The following is a 22,934-nucleotide window of genomic DNA, read 5'->3' on the forward strand; positions in this document are numbered from 1 at the left end:
GTTTTCAGTTTGGATGGAAAGATTCTAGGAAGGTAGAAGCCAAGGGGTACTTCTTACCACAATACCAGGAGTTGGTAATCAGACTGATCCTACCACAGGGCCCTTTAGTGCTGGTTGACAATGGGGTCCCTAGGACAGAAATAAATCACCCCTCTAAGGTGCTACTTCAATAACTGAAAAATTCCTAATCAGTTAAACAAATGCCTAATTTGAGCTACAGCAAATGAGCTGGTCTTTTAACATCTTCTGCCAAAGCCTTGCTCCCTCTTCCTGTCTGTAAAACAGTAGTTATTAACTTTTTCGGCTACAGTCTCCTTTAAGAAGTTGATGAAGATAGACTTTTTCCTTAAAAAATTCATAACGGGCTTCCCTGGTGGCGGAGTGGTTAAGAATCTGCCTGCCAATGCAGGGGACATGGGTTCGAGCCCTGGTCCGGGAAGGTCCCACATGCCACGAAGCAACTAAGCCCGTGCACCACAACTACTGAGCCTGCGCTCTAGAGCCCGTGAGCCACAACTACTGAAGCCCGCACGCCTAGAGCTCACGCTCTGCAACAAGAGAAGCCACCGCAGTGAGAAGCCTGTGCACCGCAACAAAGAGTAGTCCCCACTCACTGCAACTAGAGAAAGCCCACATGCATGCAGCAACAAAGACCCAACGCAGTCAAAAATAAATTAATTTTTAAAAATTCATAACAGAAAGTATTACACACATTACAAAGGTTCCTGAAGAGCATCCTGAAACGTGGACTCTCAGGTTAGACACCTCCCTAACTCTACTGGTTCCTGCCAAGTTGGCCTCTTTCAACGTTTACAGGAAAAATAAGAATAATAATAATGTTCCTTGATGGTGCATTCTCTTCTGAATATTGTCCTCTTTCCTCTACCTCTCATTCAAGCTTCACAAGAGTAGTCTAACCATTTTATGGGGAGATGCAGAAATGCACGCACGCGTACATGCTTGTAAATGCACAGAAGCTCTGAAAGGACACACCAAAAACAACCCAACTGGTTAACAACCGTTTCCTCTAGGGAAGAGGCTGAGCTTGAGAGGCTGAAAGAGGAGAGACATGTTTCTCACTGAATACCCTTTCTACCATGTGTGCAAATCCTAATCAAATAATAATATCAAATAAAATTTTTTTAAACTTTTAAAACAGCAGGCTACATTTTTGCTTCTAATACCTCATTTCCCAGAAACTTTCTGGCATTCTAAATATGACTTCTGGTCCTTCTATCCCTCAAAAGCTGGTTATATCAAAGTCACCACGTGACTTCTAATTTGAAAATCCAATGAATACTGCAAAGTCTTTATCCTCCTTGATCTCTCCACGGCATCTAACCAAAAATCTTTCCTAGGCTTTTATAACACCACGTTCTCTTCATTCTCCTACTACCTTTCTGGAAGTTCCTTCTTACTCCCCACACAACTAATTTATTCACTGCCTACAGTGTGACAAGATACTTTTCTGTTTGCCCCTATGTTGGGCGATCTCAATATGTTTTAGCAAACCACTATGACAGGAGTTCTCGAAGTGTGACCTGGGAAACCCTGGCGGTCCACAATTTCTTTTCAGACGTCCAAGAAACAAAAGTATTTTAACTCAATCTTCCTCACCAACCCCCTCCCCAAACCTGCTCTTCTTGTCCTACTTCCTACTGACCCCTGTCCCAAGTGACTCAAGCCAGAATTGTAGCTAGCATCAACAATTCCCTCTCTCTACAATCATCAGGTACTCATATCTACTAATTTCTGTTGACTGAGTCTCACACCTTTTCATACCTCCTAATACAGCATTAATTCAAGCCATCATTATTTTTCTGGACTAAAACAACTCAAACTGCTCTCCCTACTTCAAGTCTCCCCTTTTCCCAAATCACACCTACTGGATATTCACCTATCCAATACCCAATCTGACTTCCACCATTACCACCAGCTCACTTAAGTTTCTCAACTTGCACCAATATTGCTCCCAAGATACATTAGCTCTCTACAAGAATTTGTTATTATTTTGTTGAAGATAATTAAAGCAAACACCTGCTAGATGGTTTGATTAAGTACTTAGGACACAACCATACAGAATCCAATGCTGTGTTTATAATCACAATAGCACAGTACCATAAACCAAGGTAATTCATGAGAAAATAATGGCAGACTTATACAATTAATTCCTTCAAGAGAACATAATGCTCTTTATTTCCAAATGTTTCAAATGTGTGAAATGTGATGAAAGAACTGAGTCTTTCCAAGGTATTAGCAGAGTTGACAAGTCAGGCTAAAATACAATTTGTTCCACACCATATTCATATTGTGAGCAAGCTGTAAAATATATCCACGTTAATGTTAGGGAACTGGAATTTTATTAGTTTTGTAGATTTAATTCATAAACATTTCAGTATTGTTAAGAGCTAGAAACACAAGGAATTCAGTTTAATATTTACACATCTGAAACATTAAAATAAATTCCTAGCAAGAAAACCAAGCTGCTCAAGTTCCTTAAACATATCCTGTGCTGAGAAACACCGTACTCTTCTTTACCCAATCTTAAGACTGTTCTCTAATTCTTAAAGAAATGTATCTTTTTAAGAAATTAACTTCCTTCATAAAATGTTGAGGATCATATCTCTAAAACACTGAAACATCTCCTCTTTGAAAAAGCAAAGCCTGCGTAAATACCTAGACAATATTCAGCTTTCGAAGCAAAAGTTGTATTGAGAGGCATAGCTCTAGAACTGTGCAGTCCAATACGGTAGGCCCTAGGCACATATGGCTACTTAACCTTTAAATAAAACTAAAAGTTCAGGGCTTCCCTGGTGGCGCAGTGGTTGAGAGTCCGCCTGCCGATGCAGGGGACACAGGTTCGTGCCCCGGTCCGGGAGGATCCCACATGCTGCGGAGCAGCTGGGCCCGTGAGCCATGGCCCCTGAGCCTGCGCGTCCGGAGCCTGTGCTCCGCAACGGGAGAGGCCATAGCAGTGAGAGGCCCGCGTACGGCAAAAGAAAACCCTAAAAGTTCAGTTATTCAATCACACTAGCCACATTTCAAGTACTCAGCAGCCAAATGTGGCTGGTGGCTAAAACGTCTCCATCATCACAGAAACTGCTATTGATGGTGCTGCTCTACAACTTCTCCCTCTGAGTAAGCTTTGAGAAAGCTGCTCATGACTTCAAATATCAGCTCTAGGTTGATGACTTCCAAATCTGTCTCTAGTCTTTTTCCATTAACCTAATGGAATATCTTTAGTAACATACTCGATATTTCAATTCTGCTTTATCAGCTGAAGAGACGGAAGTAGCGGCTGGAAATAATCAAGGCAGTGGCAAGAAAATCAATAAGGTACAATGTGATCAATAATGGAACAGATTTTCAGGGTAAGGTTAAGACTGAGTTTGAGACAAACGGGAATAGATACTGCAAAAACCTTAGTAAGTATCAATCGAAAGGTAATGTCCACTCCATTGTACCCACCAATCCTAAAAGAATTAAAAACCATTTTGCAAAGATCTTCGAAAGATATTTTTCCAAACACACCTGAAGATATTCACCCAGTAAATTCCCCTTTGATATAAAAGATACATTAAAATCACAGTTTATAATCAGTCAATATAAACAATTTAGCCTGTTTCAAAGTTTATTTTGTTCATTACATTTCTAATTCTTTAAAGATACGAGTCTTTAAAAAAATTTCACTCCTAGGTATACAGCCGAAGAAAACGAAAGCACTAATTTGAAAAGATACATGCACCCCAATGTTCACAAGCAGCATTTACAATAGCCAAGATATGGAAGCAACCTAAGCATCCATCAACAGATGAATGGATAAAGAAGATGTGATATATAAAGATACAGATACACACACACGCACACACACACCCCTGAATACTACTCAGCCATAAAAAAAGAATGAAATTTTGCCATTTGCAACAATATGGATGGACCTGGAGGGTATTATGCTAAATGAAATAAGTCAGACAGAGAAAGACAAATACTGTATGTTATCATTTACATGTGGAATCTCAAAAAATAAAACAAACCAGTGAATACTAAGAAATAATAATACAATTAATAAAGCACTTCAGCCAGGTTCACAACTACATAGCAAAACACTACTTCAGATTCCTGTTTATCACTTTAAATCTCTCAATTTTCTCTATACTGTATTATTATAAAAAAATACCTAATATAGTTATTATTAATTACCCACAAACATGTTTTCTGCTTTATAGAGATATTTAATGTTGATGTTACTCCAAAAGAGAACGTACTTGAAAGAAAAAAAAAAAGGAAAAACTCCATCTTCTGTCTACTCAACTAAAATAAAATCAGATACAAAAATAAATCAGGCCCCTCAAAATTCAGACAGAGAGCTTCAGAAAACAATGATAATAAAAGGCATTTCCAAAATATGCATGGTATATTAATTTATTCAGTAAACATTTATGACCACTATAAACTTCTGGAATGAGGTGAATAATACACAAACATTCAGCAAACATTTATTAAGTACCTACCGTATGCTAGGCTTTGGACTAAATATACCAAAACAAAACAAAAGACACGGACCCTGCCCTCACGGAGCTCACACTCTAGCTGAAGCCGACAAGCGATCACAAATACAACGGCCAAGCACCAGGGAGGCATTATGGAAGGAAGGACTGGTTCTGCCTGGAGGGTGCAGAGCGGGCTTCACAGAGACGGAGACAGTGGAGCTGGGCCTTGGACGAGGAGCAGTCCAGCAGATGGAGGGGAAGGGGGAAGCACACTCCAAGCAGAGGAAACAGCACATGAGCAAGCAGAATCTTGAAAGCACATGCCACGGTGCAGGATGATGAGCAGTCCAGCGCAGCTAGAGCGGAAAGGTGCATACAAACTAAAGAGACGAATTAGTTTTAGGTTTTTAGTGAATCATAACTACCAGGAAGTATATCTTCATATTACACTTAGCGCAGCTTAACTGTGATTCTGGTAACAACAGAGTAGTTTGAAAGCATTCCATTCATTTCATAAATATTTAAGCCCCTTCAAAAGACATCCAGCACTGTTCAGAGTTTTAAAAAGGCAGTTTCAGAAAAATAAATAGTGATTTTCCTCCGTACATCTAAGCAGCAAAATAAGCCCAGAATAAAGACTTTCTTAAGCTGAAATCACCCAGCTTCGCCTCGACACACTCAAGGTCCCAACCTGAGCACCCCCCGACTCCTACCACTACCTCATACCCTCCTTAACACCTTCAGAACCATCAACCCACAGTAACACCATAGTTAAGCGATACGGAGGCAATTCCAGCCTTCCCTTCCCACTCTGCCTCTAAACATGGTACTTGCTGATGCCCCTTTGGAAACCATGCCAGGTAACTAACGCAGTATGTGAGGAAACAGTGCATTCTCACCTCCACACCATTTTTTTGGAAATCAAACTATTGTTTAAAAAAAAAAAAAAAGACAACTGTTAAGCTGAATTCTGAAAAAAAAGAGGGATATGAAGCAGAGATCCCATATTCTCCAGGAAAAGTAAAAGGTGAGGAGGAAGAGAACTCAGGTCAGAAAAGTTTCCTACACTGGCCACCAGGCAACACTGTTCACTGAGGTAGCTCCCTGCCTAGGAAGCTACAACAGGAACAGGAAAGGAACTTGCTAGGTAATTTCACATAAATTCCTGTTTACTCCTCACAACAACTAAAGTAAAGATTTTATTACCTAAATTTTACAAATGAGAAATCTGAGGCCATCAGAGGTTAATAAAGTTGCCCATGACTGCATGAGCTGTTAAGAGGCAGAGCCACTACATCAAACCATGCCCGCCCCACTCCATACGCCGCCCCAGTTCCTCAAGTGAACGCGGCACTCCCAAGGGGCACACAGGGCTACATCGACCAAATACCTAGAAAGAAAAGCCCTTCCTTTTCCCTCCACCATTTTCATGGTCAGTGTGAGACAACGGTGGTGGCAACACACATACGTGTGTTTCGCTGAAATTTAGAGGGAAAAAAACTGGAAAAAAAAAAAAAGATTATCTAAGATTAGTTGTTTCGGGGCCGCGGGGAGGTGGGGAGCTTTCTCTGTACAGATAGTGGGTGCTTTAATACAATTAAATTAGCATCAGAATTCAAATGCTACTCATTTAAATTCCTGTACAATAAACCATCAACTAAGCAACTCAGTAAAAATAAGAGCTAATGGAACAATCTCCAATCACAGTATTAGAATGAGAATATTATTCCAAAAGGTCACTATCCTCAACATCATCAAAAAGTCAAAATAAAAACTGCTCTTTCTCAAATCCTAATCCTGAAAATTAACAGGTAAGTATAAACTATGTGGTAGGTAAGGATACTTGCGCCACAATAAAATTTTGCCTCTTTTTGGGCAACAGGAACTATTTTAAGGGGGGGAATAAAGGAGACAATTAACATCAACAAAGAAATCTTTTGTAAATAGTCCCAATGGGCCAAAAGTGTGATGTATGTTGGCCTAGAGAGATACTGAAATGCTGTTTTCAATTGTGCACAATTTTACTTAGGCTATCTCTCTGTAAGCCAACTACCAGAAAATTAATCAGATATATAAGTCAAAATGCTTTGGAGGGGGAGGTGAAAAAAAAACTGGGACATTCAGGCAACCAAAATTCCAGTGACATAGTACAATGTAAGATACTTTTGGGAGAGCTTCTGGAATAGCATTCATTTGCTATAAGTAAATTAACCAACCTTATTTTGATTGAGAGGATCATTCCGCAGTCTCTGTTTGTTCTTCTGTAATTTACTAGGCATCATCTTTCCAGTTCTGAAGTCAAAACTGCTGAGGTCAACAGTATTTCCCAGGTACCTTGCCAACTGAGGTTTGCTTCTGAACTTCTTACCACTTGGACTAGAAGAAAGATAACATTAATTGTACAAAAGACAACAATATTTACCCTAGATCACTACATAACCCTTTTCTTCATGCCTTCTTTTCTGCTCCCAATTACTATCACATCACGATTTTACATATTTTTTTCAAAGAAATATTAGAAGTTTTAAAGGAACTTAATTAGAACTTTTTATCTCCTGTAAAAAGAGATAATGTGTCACCTAATATAATACTCCACGAGGTACACCCCTGGAGCACATAACAGATGTGAATACCGATTATCCCACTGGTCACTCACCCAGCAACCATTAACAGAATCCCAACCCAAACAGCATGCACAACACAATGTGCACACTGCAAACGTCTTCAATCTTACAAATTTTCCAAACTGATTTTTGAAATCTTTTTTTCTGTATTACACATACACAATGCCAACAGTAATCACAAAGAACTTCAAAACAAATTGTTCTAAAGTCAACAACTCTTGTTAACAACACATTTACACAACACTTGGAACCCATATAATCTTTGCGCTACCGATTTGAACTCATAACATTCACAACAGAAAAAAAAGTGTTGAATTTCCGACAATATTTAAATGCTCCCTAACGTTACTGAAAGAAAACTAAGGCAAACATTTGCAAATGTGTTTGTATGATGCTGACATGACTTTTGTTAGCCTTTTATCTGAGAGAAGGATATCAAGAATAACTCATTTCCTGTAAGAAAAACTGTCGAAGCTGGAAAATGACAGAAGTGCCGTAATTATATAGAGGGCTAAACTAAACTAGTCTTTCCTAAAAAAATTTTTCCCATATTGCACTGAAATGTAAGAAAAATTTTATAGGAAGAATACCCCAAAGTCTCATCTAATAAATTTTCTGAACCAAATGTGCTAGAATAAACTGCAGTGGGATATGTCACCAGAAGAGGATTGTGAGAATTCTCAAATACCTCTCAAAGAAGCCAACATGTCATATTGAGAACTTAACCTTGCACCAGCTGACTACAATAAAAGAAAAATAATTCAACAGGAAGACAAAAGAGAAAAGGCTGGAAAACCAAGCAATTTACGTTTCCCTGGAACAGCAAAACTTCTCTCTGGGTCAAGTCCAAATCAACACACCCCAGTCTGTCACAAATTCCATGGTATTCTGCCACCACAGCCTTCAACACAACTGAAGATCGTATCAACATTCTTTTTCCACAATCACATGACATAGCTATTCCTGAAACACAATTCAAGGTATAGAATTCAGCCTACAGATGAAGATAACAACCAGTTAAGACCAGAATGTAACAGAATAGAAAGAAGCAAACAACAACCAGAACACAGCAGAGGAAAGAATATAGAATTATGTAGAAACAAACCTCAACTCCCATTCTAATCCAGATTTCCAAATATGCTCAGTATCACAAAATAAAATAGCACGTAACCCTCAATACTGTTTAAAACTTGAATCATTTCTGCTCACTGCAAACTTCCACCCCCAAACCTGATCTTCTTGTGTTGCCCTCTACTGTAGCATTATTGTCTACTTAGCAACTACTCTTCAAGCTAGGAGGCCAAACACAATGTTCAATGCTCCATCCCTCAGCCCACACATCCAATACCAAGTTCTAAATGTTCAGAGACTCCCCAATGCTGACAAAATAGTTTTGCCTCCTTAACAGAACATCAAAAACCTTCCATCTGTTCAGGTTTTTTTTTTTTTTCCTGACTTTTTCCCACCAGCCTTGAACACACCTCACATTCTAAACTCAACATCACCAAAATATGCCATGTACCTTTGCCTTCCAGCCATGTCTTTCCAGGTGGAAGGTTGAGCATAAGCAATATCCTGTCTATCATAAAACTATTAAATCTGGGCTTCCCTGGTGGTACAGTAGTTGAGAGTCCGCCTGCTGATGCAGGGGACACGGGTTCGGGCCCCTGTCCGGGAAGATCCCACATGCCGTGGAGCGGCTGGGCCCGTGAGCCATGGCCACTGAGCCTGCGCATCCGGAGCCTATGCTCCGCAACGGGAGTGGCCACAACAGTGAGAGGCCCGCATACCGCAAAAAAAACAAAACAAAACAAAACAAAAACTATTAAATCCTCCAAGCCCAGCTAAAATATCACTGCATCTATGAAGTTGTCTGTGATTCTGAAAGCCCACTTAGAAATAATTCGACTATCCCTCAATTCTACTTCATTACAATTCTAAACATTCCCTTGATTAGTAAACAACCAAAAATTACGATGTCCCTTATTAAAACCCTCAAACATAACGTATACAGCCTAGTACTGAACAAAGTAACTTCTGAGAGCAAAAAAAAAAACCTCTCCGTTGAATAGTTAAGAACACGGTTTTCATTTGCAGACACAATGGAACAGAAAAGTCTATGCTTATATAAAACTTACATTGTCTGGAATTTAAAAACTGAACTGGAAAATATTTTCATGGTTAATCTTATACTACATAAAAAGTATTACTAAAAAACCCAAGTTAATGAAAAATTGGTAAAGAGTACCCTGTTATTATATCCTTGTATAATTACGAATAATTTTAATTAAGCTAAAATAGGCATATAGTCCTTATAATCAGATATTCCAGTTACTGGTAAATAAGATTCTGATAAACTACTTGATATACAGATACAAGCATCTGTAATGCACAGCTACAAGTACTGGTCATACACACTGTTGCCTTCAGAACGTGCTGCAAGTCATTTTCTTCTCCGTAACTGCTATAGCTTGTGCTTGGTGCTTTAAGGAAAGCCAACCTGGCTGCCCCAAGGGATTTTAAGACCAGGGACCTTCCTCTGCAGGAGATGAAGGCAAGCATATTAGAAAGGCAAGGCCCATGGGAATGGTTAAGCAGAAATTCTGTCCATAGGGACCACTGCACAACGGCAAAATGACTCTGGAAGTGGTGGCCGAGGAAGTCAGTGCTAGATAAACGAAACAACTGTATGTCACTAAAGTGACTAAGTTATCATCTGTCTGCCCTCTAAGATGGCTGCTGTTAGGTAACAGTCTCAGACACACCAGGACTTAATGTGACTAAGCTTTTATTCTAAAAGCATCAAGTTGTAACTCAGGGAAATTATTTTTTTTTAAACTCTAGTAGACTAGTGAAGGATATTAGTCACTTTCAGTTTTCTCTGCCCAAAGCGATTACTTCTAATCCTGGTAATGAAATACTAATATTTCACTTTCAACCACAAAAAATTTCCCTACCAACTGCCCCCTAGATCTGCCTATCCTGAGCCAACCTGTGATCTCACCTTTAACTTGTCCTCCCCACTAAATACCCTGAAGAAAAGTAACTATTAAATGAAAATCAAAAGCATGAGTTACATTTTTCTGGTTCATATTAGAACATTTCATCACTTGAACTATGTCTTTGCTTGCCTTCATTTTGATTAAGCTGTTTAAAGCAACTTTTTTTTTTAATTGAAGTATAGTTGATTTAAAGCACTTTTTAAACCTAACTCTACCTTAGAGGTTTCTAACTATAGATTATCAAAAGGAAAGAAATTTTATTTGGCATCTGACTTTCAAACCTAAGAAAAAACTTTATTGAGATACCAGAAAGACTTAAATAACGGTCACCTTAACTTAGTAGTATTCCCATTATGTCACTCTATGAACTCATCTGTAAACGGCGTTACTGGAGCTAGACAACTGTAATATGCCCTGCCAGTCTATGATATGAAAATTAACTCTCTGAAGACCGCTGCTTGCATGTGAAACTGCACTCTGAAAATGAGTAGTAGAGCAAACGTATTTTTTCATGTTACTTTGGTAAAATGGATAATCATGATGTCCAGTCAAGCCATTATGAGGAGACCAGAGGTCTGAGCAAACACAAGTATAACTTCAAACCAGTTTCTAACAGGATGAACTGTGGGGGTGGTGACAACCAGAGTGGAAGACGATGGACCGGCCTATCAGCAGGAAGGAGCATCGTGGACGGCAGATGGTTAGGTCTATGTCTCAAGGGTAAGTTCTAAGGTGTATGGCTCTCCAACAACATCAGGAAGTGCTTTGTGGGGAATAATAAAAATTCCAGAAGCTACAGCACTGGAAAAGTTTGGGAATAAAGAAATGTCAACTTTCTATTTTTTCTATCCCTCTAAGTGTTAAAGTTTACTTGTTACTTACAAGAGTGTTAAGTATTGAAAGATTTCTCTACCTTTCAATAACGATTGTCTCCAGAAATCAAATTTTAGCTGAGACTAAAAATCTGAAATTAACATTATCTTTTTGTACCTTAGTACAATCAGAAAACTGCCAAACCAATTAATTCGAAGAAATATATACCAATTTTTTCAAAACTACATGACATACACAAAGGAAAATCCATCTAAAAGTCAGCTCCCAGTCCCCCTTAACCCCTTTCCTCCCAAACTTTAAATGTAGGCCTTTCCTAAAATGAACATCCTCAGCCCTCCTCTATAGTTTGTCCCAGGCAGAATTTATCTACTGTTATCTTACTATCTCCCATCTCTGATCAATTACGAAATCCAGTTCCTTCATAATCACCTTTGAATCCATCCTTCCTTTCCATTTCCATTGCCACTGCCTAAACCAAATCTTTATCACCTCAAGTCTCAATCACCACAATAGGCTGATTTTCTATTTGCTAGCCTCTTTGCATCCTAAACTAGCCAGACTGCTCTTCCTCAAACACCACTATTACCAAAGTGCCAGTTTAAATGCCTTCAACAGACTTCAACCCATTAGCAAAAGGGAGCCAAACATTTTAGCCCTGCATTTAGGATTCTCTGTCATCTAGTCTTCTCTTAACCTTTCAACCCTATTTTCCACTCCTCTTACCCAGTGACTTCTGCCATATTGGTTTATTCAAGTCTATTCTGAATCAATAGGCTGAATGATTTCCCTCTTCAGCCCTATGCAAACCATGTATTTTACTTGGTCCAGCATGCGTGTCTCCACCCGCAATCCCCAAGAGCCCAGAAACACTAATCCATCTTATACCTCTTCCATAAAGCCTTAACAGAACAAAGTAATAGGAATTATGTAAATAATCATGAACCGCCTGTTGGCATCTCTTTTAGTTTGAAACACTGAGTTCCGTATGGCTGTAAAACTTCTACAAGTTCAAATCTTATCTTCACAAATAGCATAATGAAGTATAGTTATTAATGAATGAAATGATAGGACGTCAAATGTGCTTCAAAATAATGAAGGCTGAGTCAGGGTAGTAGATGTGGGTATGGATGAAATAAGGCTGTCAACTGTTGAACCGGATACTTGGTAGTTCTTTATATAATTCTACTTTTGTATATATGTTTGAAATGTTCTATAATAAAATTCTTAAAATATAAACATTAAAGTATGCAAGCTATTTCCCCATGAAAACTGAAAACTAGTTTTTTTTAAATATGAAGAGTTTGGGCAAGTAAATTGGAGCATGAAAGAATTTCCTTAGCAGCTGGGGTGGGGGCTGGGGTGGAGAATTATTTTTAAAGTATCAACAAGAAAAAAAGTGTATTTACAATTTGGCTACTGATAAGATAGGACAGCATTCCACCTCTTCCCTCGACTTAAATGTTTAAGGAATCACCACACAATTTTAAATGGTATGAAAGACCTTTAGTAGAATTCAAATTCTGTACCAATCATCCTTATTCCATAAACTAGCATTTATTTAACAAAAATTATATGCAAAGAGTATATTATTGGCAGCAAATTCTATTATCTCTATATCATGGTTACGAATATGGTTAAAAATTCAGGGTGACCCACTAAAAAATAAAAAATGAATGAACATAGAATTCTACCTAATCTCATCCCACTGCCACAAGCACTCACCTTCTGAAAAAGCAAAAACACTGGTTATTTTGGTTGAATTGGAGACTGAACACTGCTATGGAAATGTCAGAAATTAAGCATGTCTGCAAATTATTTCAAAATATAACGGGAGAGGTGGGAAGGGGACTGCATATTGATGAAACAAGACTGGCCAGGAGTCAATAATTGTTAAAACTGGTAGACAAGTACACGAGGAATTCATTACACTTTTCTAACTACTTTTGTTTTTGCATATGTTTGAACTTTTCCATAATAAAAAAACATACACATAGATAGATAAGAACACCCAAAAAACAAACTATATTTCTTAAAAAGAGGCTAGGGGTCTCTGGAAAAGGCCTTTTTAAAGAAATGCATACATCACTGCACACGTTAAAAAGAATTTTAAATTCATTCATCCTTGCTTTAATCTATGGATTCCTCCAGTATGAAAAGAACTATGAAAGAACATATACACATATGTGTTGGGGTGTGTGTATATGTGTGTGCACAGACAAATATATTCAGAAAACAGAATGGAAGACAATGTGTCAAAATATTAACAGTGATTCTCTTTAGAACTATATAAGGATTGTCATTTCTCTTTATGTACTCTTCTCTATTTTCCCAATTTTCCACACTGAGCATGGGTTATTTTTATAATCAGGGAAAAAATGAAATATTTTTTAAACCTCTGATGAACGTGTATAACCTAAGCTCTACCCTAAACACATTTCAAAATACAACAAAATATTGCAAATCCTCACATAATTAACAAGCACATGCGTCTATTTATGTTGGGTAATTAAGTGAAGAGAAAGGAACAAAGATTTTACTGATCTATTGACCATCTACTACATGCCGAATGCCTTACATGTATTTTCATTTAATCTCACAAAATTCCATGAAGTAGAATTCCTACCCGATTTACACTTGAGAAATCGGAAGCTTACAGAAGTTTAAGAATCTGTCCAAGTTAAAATAGTAAAGCAAGATTCAAGTCCCAATCTTCTGACTCAGAGTCCCTATTTTTATTCTAAACCAGTGCTATGCAAGTATAGTTTACGGACAGACTTACTTCAAACAAGGTCTTCAAATAAGTACAGAAATGGAGAGAAAGCATTTAGAAACTGCTATGGCAATATGACATGGCAAATTTATGACTTTTGTAGCATCTAACAATAAAAAGTTGCAATGTGTATTTCATATATCCACTTTTGTATTATATTGCCCACTTCTGCTAGGGGCCTCCAGGAAAGATCTTTCTTTTTTAAAGAGATGCATACATCACTGCATACACATTAAAAAGAATTCTAAGGACATTCATTTTTGCTTTAATCTATGGATTCTTTCAGTATAGACAGAAGAGGAAAAGAATACCAAGATACAGTAGTCAGAAATCAACAAGAGGATGATGTTCTTCTTCCGCACATTTGTAAATCACTAATAATTGTTCCTGACAAATGCTAAGTGTTCAATTTTTAAGATCTAATTTTAAATTATATTTACTATCATTTGCATTTACACACTGCCTATGTAGTCAAGTTCCCAAACAAACGAGTTTGAATTTATACTCTAATAAGATAAGGCAAAATCATAAGATCCACATATATTATTCAAATTTCACCCTATTTCATACTTCTACTTCCTTGAGAAGTTTTAGTTTTTAGAAGTTCTGACAAAATTAAGTAAAACTTTATTTGTCAATTTGTCTAGTTATTTCTTAGTGGAAATGGCAAACAACAGTAAAAGATCAACAGACAAGAGCTGCAAGTAATACCTATCAAGTCAAACAGTAAATCCATGAAATAAGAGTCGATGACTTATTTCTTTCTTTTTTTTTTTTTTTTTTTGTGGTACGCGGGCCTCTCAATGTTGTGGCCTCTCCCGTTGCGGAGCACAGGCTCCGGGCACGCAAGCTCAGTGGCCATGGCTCACGGGCCTAGCCGCCCTGCAGCATGTGGGATCCTCCCGGACCAGGGCACGAACCCGTGTCGGCAGGCGGACTCTCAACCACTGCGCCACCAGGGAAGCCCTTGATGGCTTATTTCTAATTCATCATGCTGGGCTAACAAATCTCAAATACAAGCTAAACATTATGAATCTCTATTAGTCCCACTATAAAGTGTAAAACAAAAACAAAGCAAAAAAAGTCATCATCAACTTCACAAATCATCTGCTTCTGTTCCACTAATTAAAGTTAAATTACGAAAACTTAAATTGTGACTCTATATCTCACAAATGAAATTTTAAAAGCAATTTGAAAAAAATCATACATCAGTTTCTGTTGGAGATTATTTTTAGAATGTACGTGTATCAGTTCCTTTTGAGCTATGTATTTCCTCTACGACAGGTATTATGCGTGTTCTGGCAGGTGAGACTTTGCATGTCAAACTCTAAAAATCGGATGTAGGACAGATGGCAATGTTGCAACCTAACAGAAATCCCTCTAGCACATCACAAAAAGATGTGATGGTACAGTTGAGAAAAGAATTATCAGAGCACAATTTCCACCACACCTATGTCTTTTATTTCTGGATTCAGGCTTTAATCAGGCATCATCAAGAAAAGAGACTAAAAGCAGGTTAAACTTTCAATTATGCAATAAGAATTTAATAAATATTGTATTTTTTTCCTTTCTCCAACTAAAGGGATTTTTTTTTAAACTGGTCTGTAGGATACATTTCAACTATATCTTAACTCTGAAAGAAACATATAAAGTTTTTCCCAGGAACCATATAAAACTATCTCATAAGCTGCATTTAGCCTGCAAGTTACAATGTGATTTCTTCTAATTTAAGTGAAAGCTTTTAAAATGAAGAAGATCTATATAGCTTGCTCCTCAGCAAATGTGTTGCCTATCTGAATATCTGATAAACAAGAGGGGCAATCCTAGGATAAACAAGAAAAAGAGAAAGAGAAACATTTCTGAACAAAATGGTCACTTCTGTTACCCAGAGAAAAACTGCTTTAATTATGTTAATTTACCACAATTTTTCCATTTTTTTCCCCCTTCAATATTACATAGAACTGGAAGATCATCTTTTGGTACAACAGCTTCACTGTGAATTAGGATTTAAAACGTACCCCTTGTCAACTTCAGGATGCAAGCATAACAGTAAATAATTACATTATTTTAGTGGTACACCAAGCTTAATAAAGTAGACTAGGCAAGAGATGTTGCAGTATTTCAGAATATAACTAGAGATCTCTATGTGAGGCAGCAGCAGAGCAGGGTAGCTAAGAGTTGTGGGGTTAAACCACCTGCATCAGGATTCTAACTCTGCACCTACTAGCAGTACAACCTCAAGCCTATTACTTAACTTCCTTGTCCTAACTCCCCACCTATAAAATGGAGATAATTGTACAGCACAACATCACAGGTAATATAAAGCAAAGGCTAAGAGGTCATTTAATCCCTGTTTTACAAAATTTTACATGCCATACATCAAACACTTATCTAGTATCTGTGTGTTCAGCACTGTGTCTGGCGGGAGGAAGACAGCTAGGTGAGAAAGCCACCGGTCCTAGGGGAATGAACAACAGAGTAATACAGGAGACACCACGTTTAACTACACAGGGATGACCAGAAAGAAAATATTATGGAGAAAGACAGTTTACTGAACGTCAACGAGACTTCAATTAAGTAGTGTGACCCTTGCAACTATACTCCAATAAAAATTATTTTTAAAAAAAAAGAACGGTGACCCTTGGTCCACTGAGCTAGTTTTTTCCAACAAAGACTACAAGGGAGAGTCTATTATTTTCAAACCAAAAAAAAAAAAAAAAAAGAGGGAAAGAGCCTAGTTGAACTTTGACATCCTCAATGATTCAGAATTCATGCCCTCAAAGACCATACCAGCCTTTCATAACAAATGAGATATGCCTACAGACTTTTTTAAACCTATTTATATGTTCAGTCCATACAACTTGAGTTATTTAATGAACTGTTTTCCTTAGTTAGTCCTTAAACATATCCAAAGCTTTAAGGGATCTACATATTTATTTTGGTGTTCTAGAATTGAAACCTTATAGCACTATGAGGTACAGGTACATCATACCCGCTTTACAAACAGAGAAACCACAGCACTGGGAAGTGTAAATGACAGGCTGGAGGCTGTACCACTGGTAAATGCAGAGGTAGAATACCAATTCCAGACCTTAACCCCCTGTGCCCTGCTGCTTTCCCTAGAGACTCCTACTTTTATCATCTCACTCATGATTTAAAGCCCTCAATTATATTGCCTCTGAGTCCTCTTCTTAATGAAATCTCTTTAGTCTCTCATCATGCATCTGCTCCTTAATGATTATTTTAATTGTTCTCTGGCTCCATTTTATCTTTTCAGAGAAGTGATCAGGTGTGAATGCATCATAATTTGATAAAAGAGTCAAAAATGGTTACTATTATGTTTCCAATACCCAACCAGATGATATTTTATGGCAGCAGCTGCAGCAGTTTACCATGACTCCCAGGCCTTTAATCCAGTTATAACCAGAAGTCTAGAACCCAACAAGACATCGATACAGAGCTCACACCAAGGTTAAGCATAGACTTGATTTTAAAAAAGGCATAAGACAGCTACTAAAGGTTCCTCTGCAGAGGAGAACAGTATTTCAAAAATATCAATCTGCAAGTGTAAGAACCAAAAACTAGAAATGACAGGAGTCAAGTAGACCGGTAAGAAAAGTATTGTTCAAATAATGGGCTCATATGATGGCAATGAACTTTTTCAGAAACTATACCAATGGATCCAACGCTTGATCAAACCACACCCTTTTAAAAAAGAAACTTTGGATGATCATATACAAACTGCCACAGTACTATCAGTAATCCTGACAGAAGGCATAATTATATTGCTTAACTAGCAACCAGAGGCATACCTTCCTATTAGAACTTGGCAATCTCAGGAAACAGCAAGAAAAGAAAAAAATTCTACCAAAATTTGAGGCTTTCTCAATAAGCTTAATTTAAGTCCAATTAATAAGTGTAAAGGCTTCCCTGGTGGCGCAGTGGTTGAGAGTCCGCCTGCCGATGCAGGGGACACAGGTTCGTGCCCCGGTCCGGGAAGATCCCACATGCCACGAAGCGGCTGGGCCCGTGGGCCATGGCCACTGAGCCTGCGCGTCCAGAGCCTGTGCTCCGCAACAGGAGAGGCCACAACAGTGAGAGGCCCACGTACCACAAAAAAATAAAAAAATAAAAAAAAAATAAGTGTAAGACACACCCTGCATTAACAGGCACAGATTTGTTTAGATTAATCTTCCCATGGGCAAGCTAAATCAGGAGTTAGCATTATTAGAATCTATGTGCACACAACTGTGTGCAGGTGTTCACATTACCAACAGAAGAGTTGACTCTTAACCCACCTATTAACAGATATGGCTAGTATTTTGTGAGCTACTGGTTTTTAATGAGTGGTAGGTATACAGGGATGCTAATATGCAAAGCAGTGACACTGCGGATTGAAAACTAGTGTGTTCACCTCTAATACGAGTAGGTGACTTGCAGCATTCATCACTGAAAGCAGAAGTCAAACTTAGAGTAACTACTATATCACAAGTATCACATCACACTCTATGCGTCCTCCTGTCTCAGAATGTAACCTCTCAGAATGAAATCAAGACTGGATGTTACAATCTTGTACAGTAACTAAGCTTTGTAGGTGGACAACAATAGACAACAGTCCCTCCAGCCCTGAACTAAGCACATGTGGCACAACTCTGTTCAATGTGTCTTTTCATTTAGCATAAACAAGTAAAAAGCAAATCATGTTGCACTGTCTCATAAAAAGATTTTAAGGGACTTCCCTGGTGGCTCAGTGGTTAAGAATCTGCCTGCCAACTCAGGGGACACAGGTTCAAGCCCTGGTCCAGGAAGATCCCACACACCATGGAAAGCCCGTGCGCCACAAATACTGAGCCTGCACTCTTAGAGCCCGCGAGCCACAACTACTGAGCCCTCGTGCCACAACTACTGAAGCCTGAACACCTAGAGCCCGTGCTCCACAACAAGGGAAGCCACCACAATGAGTAGCACGCGCACCGCAATGAAGAGTAGCCCCCGCTCGCCGCAACCAGAGAAAGCTGGCGTGCAGCAATAAAGACCCAGTGCAGCCAATAATAAAATTAATTAATTAATTAATTTTTTAAAAAGACTTTAATTTTATAAATTTATTAAATAAATTTATTTTTTAAAAGACTTTAGGGGCTTCCCTGGTGGCACAGTGGTTGGGAGTCCGCCTGCCGATGCGGGGGACGCGGGTTCGTGCCCCGGTCCGGGAGGGTCCCACATGCCGCGGAGAGGCTGGGCCCGTGAGCCATGGCCGCTGAGCCTGCGCGTCCGGAGCCTGTGCTCTGCAACGGGAGAGGCCACAGCAGTGAGAGGCCCGCGTACCGCAAAAACAAAAAACAAAACAAAACAAAAAAAGACTTTAATTTTATAAATTAAAAGCCCGGTGCCTGGGCTTCTCATTGCAGTGGCTTTTCTTGTTGCAGAGCATGGGCTCTAGGCACGCAGGCTTCAGTAGTTGTGGCACGTGGGCTCAGTAGCTGTGGCTCGTGGGCTCTAAAGGGCAGGCTCAGTAGCTGTGGCGCACAGGCTTAGCTGCTCCACAGCATGTGGGATCTTCCTGGACCAGGGCTCGAACCCGTGTCCCCTGAACTGGCAGGCGGACTCTTAACCACTGGGCCACCAGGGAAGCCCAAGACTTTAATTTTAGAGAGTAATTATTACTATACTGGTTTGTGATTCTTCACAGGATGAATTTGTTAAGAAAGTTTTAGGCTGATTATATCAGTTTTTCTACCATAAAATAATCTATTGGGCTTGTATAAAAAAGGTAACATCGAAAATTTACAACACATTAAAAAAAAAAAAAAAAGGTGACCACACATCAGAATGAGCGCTACAGCAATCTGCCTTTTAAAATAACTTTTCCAGGTACTGAAAGAAGAAGAGCAAGAAAAAAGCTTTGCAGCAACCAAAAGTAAGTTCCAACAAATACGTCATCCCAAAACCAAACAAACCATATCCCAGGAGAAATGCCACAGGGAGTGAAATTCAAAATTAAAGATGCTCTACTGAGAATAGACTATTCACTTATTCCTCAAGGAGTTCAATCCCAGACACAGAATGTTCTTGTCACGTATAACTGGCTAAAAGACATCAATACAGAGTTCACATAAAGGTTATGCATACTACTTGCTTAAAAAGAAAACAGAAGGAGCTGTTAACAAAAGAATATGCAAAAATGAACAATTGTGAAAAGCACTAAATGAAACAACTGAACTTGAGAGTAACCATTTGTTCCACAATAACTTTCTTAGTATTACTGAAACAAATTTAATATGCAATGATGGGGAAATACAAAACAAGATTATCACCTTTGTATGTTTAAAATAAGTTTTCTAATTATCATTTAAGATTTCAAAATGAGTGGTCTCGGATTAAGTGACAAAATAAGTTCTAGTGCAACACCACTTTCATTTTATTTTTTTTTTTTACTTCAATAGGTGAAATAACTTCACTGAAACTACTCTTCTATATATTTGAGCAACTATCAGGAATATGTTCATATTTACATGTTATACCAGTAGTGATCGCATTCTTGTGTGTATGTATATATGTACATACTTATATACACATATACACGTATTTTTTTAACCTCCTAAATCTATTTAAGAGTATTTCCTTTCTTTTCCTTTTTTTTTTTTGCGGTGTGTGGGCCTCTCACTGTTGTGGCCTCTCCTGTTGCGGAGCACAGGCTCTGGACACGCAGGCTCAGCGGCCATGGCTCACAGGTCCAGCAGCTCCGCGGCATGTGGGATCTTCCCAGACCGGGGCACGAACCCGTGTCCCCTGCAGTGGCAGGCGGACTCTCAACCACTGCGCCACCAGGGAAGCCCAACAGTATTTTCAATTCATAAACATTGTATTGTGTGTGTGTGTGTGTGTGTGTGTGTGTATACTTTTACCCAGGAGTAATGTATGGAAAAAAGGAAATTCTTCCTACAATACTCCAATGGCTAAATGGCAGACGACATCTACTCCAACACCCATATATCGTCCTTGAAAATGATTAAATTAGCCCACAAACATGGCCCTCCAAGCCACTGAGTATAACATGTTTATATCTATACTCTCTGAGAAATGGGGCTGTTTATAAGAAAAGTTAGTAAATTTGTTGTTAAGAAAATTCCATTGGTATCAACAGCCAAAGACACTTCCCTGAGCTTACTGGGTCGGACAGCATGATTACAGGATTCACCATCAAGCTGAAAACCTGTTATCATTCAGACCAAGTTTTCTCAATCCAGCACTCGTGACACCTGGGGCCAGATAATCCTTTACTGTGAGGGCTGTCCTGTGCATCGTAGAATGTTTAGCAGCATCTCTGGCCTCTACCCGCTAGATGCCAGTAGCACCCCCTTCCAAGATGTGACAACCAAAAATGTCCCCAGACATTATCAAATATGCCCGGAGGACAAATTTTGGTCTAGGAGTCTAACAACGTATTACAGTGTTTGGTTTCAAAAGGGAGTAAATTCTGCAACACCAAGAAACTACAGGCATTCTAAGTGGCTACTTCATAAGAAACTTTCGTGGATCCCACAAAGCAACTGAAACCTTGTTACTGCAGATACCTTTCTTCCACATGTGCATGATTAAACACTCTTGTGATGATGAATCTGGGACAGGAGCCAACAGTGACTGGTTTTATAGTTTCGATGAATTACACCTTCTTTTAACCCTTCAGAGGAATAATCATCCCTGCCAGAGTAACCCTTCTTTCCACAAACCATTTTCCCCAACACTTTACCCATAAGAGGCCCTCCTATGGGCTCTCACCATTCAGACACTGTGACTGTCACTGCACTGGGGTCAACTCTCACCCAAGGGCTCGGGCACCTTCTACTACAAGGCCAGTCTGTCTCTGCCACTCCCCTCTGGCCCCTGCTCTCCTCCTGACATCCCCTACCCAGGTCAGCTCTCGACCCTTGACCCCGGCCTGACCCTGCCGCCCCCTCCCCGCCCCCAAGGCGGTACCTGAAGTAGTAGACATCGCTCTTGCCGGCACTGAGCCCAGATTTTCGGATCACTTCCTCCTTCTTCCATCCGGGGGGGAGGGCCGGGCAATCCATCCTCTTCCCGCTCTCCGTGGCCCGGGGTCCCCTGGGCCCCGGTCCCGCGCTCCCCGACGGGAAAGGGACCGGCTCCCGCCGGGGGGCGCCGCCGCCACCGCTGCCGCCGCAGCCGCCGCCGTCGCCGCCAAGGCCGCTGCCGCCACTCTGGGGACGGCCGCGGCCCCGGCCCCGGCCCCGGCCCCGTCCCCGGCCACGGCCCCGGCCCCGGCCACGGCCACAGACGCCGCCGCCCCGGCCCGCCTGCTTCCACCGCCCCCGGCCACGGCCGCCGCCCCGAGCGCCTTCCCTGCGCACGCCGCTCACCGGGGACGGGGCGAGCGCGCAGCCCTGGCCCCCCTGCTCTATGGCGGAGTCGCCGCCAGCGCCGCTGCCGCCCGCCGCGCTCTCCCCCTCCTCCTGCTCCGGGCAGCAGCGGCCTCCCCCCGGGTGCGCGCGCATCCAGCCCCCTCCCCAGCCGGCGCTGCGCTTCTTCCGTAACCGAGCCCTTGGAATCCCGGAGACCCGCCCCGCCCGCAGAGCGGCGCGCGGGGTACGCGCGCAAGCATCATAGAGCGGGCGCGCACAGAGAGGCCCTCCCGCCCGGGGCGTGGCCCCAGCCACCGCCTCTTAGGTCCTCCAAGCGGTCAGGGCGGCCATCTTGTCTCCGCCTCCTCGAGGACACGCCCCACAGCCGCACCCGCTCCGCCCCCGGCCGCGCCCTTCCGGCCCCCACCCCCACGAGGCGGGCGGTTTGGGCCCAGAGTCACTTGTAGAGAAATGTCAGGACTGCGGTTTATTTGTTTTAAACTGGGTTAACCTCTCTCACTGTATGATTTTACCTACGTTTGCTTCCCAGTTAAAGAGCAACAAACAAAATGTATCTCATATTTTATGTTTACTATATAAATATGAGACTATTCATTTAAAGGCATAGAAGATACCCCTTTTTGTGCCTCGACATCGTAGCTTGCCAGGGAGCTCAGATTGATGGATTGAGTCGAAGTGTCCCCATAGAGGAGTATCACTATACTCCAGAGTCTGGCTTCCGGGCCTTAGGACCCTGGACTGATTATTCTCTTAGAACTTTGTAAGGCTACAGGAAGGTAAGTGACAACTTGGAAAGTTCCCTCCAGTTCTGCAGGTTTTACCGCTAAATTCCC

At 40.5% G+C, this 22,934-nt stretch overlaps 1 protein-coding gene across 1 annotated transcript in view; it reads right to left on the reverse strand.

Moving 5' to 3' along the window:
* MBD2 (methyl-CpG binding domain protein 2) overlaps nt 1-22,346 on the reverse strand; it is a 77,463-nt gene extending 55,117 nt beyond the window's left edge. Inside the window, exons 1-2 of the mRNA XM_060029080.1 lie at nt 21,698-22,346; nt 6,707-6,866 (exon numbers count right to left, since the gene is read on the reverse strand). Of these exons, the coding sequence (XP_059885063.1) occupies nt 6,707-6,866; nt 21,698-22,233 (696 nt within the window). The 5' untranslated portion in view covers nt 22,234-22,346. The remainder of the gene's footprint in view (nt 1-6,706; nt 6,867-21,697) is intronic.
* Between the last annotated feature and the right edge of the window lie 588 nt (nt 22,347-22,934).

The sequence above is a fragment of the Delphinus delphis genome, chromosome 13 (genome assembly GCF_949987515.2).
Source record: "Delphinus delphis chromosome 13, mDelDel1.2, whole genome shotgun sequence".
In the NCBI taxonomy this organism is placed as follows: Eukaryota; Metazoa; Chordata; class Mammalia; order Artiodactyla; family Delphinidae; genus Delphinus; species Delphinus delphis.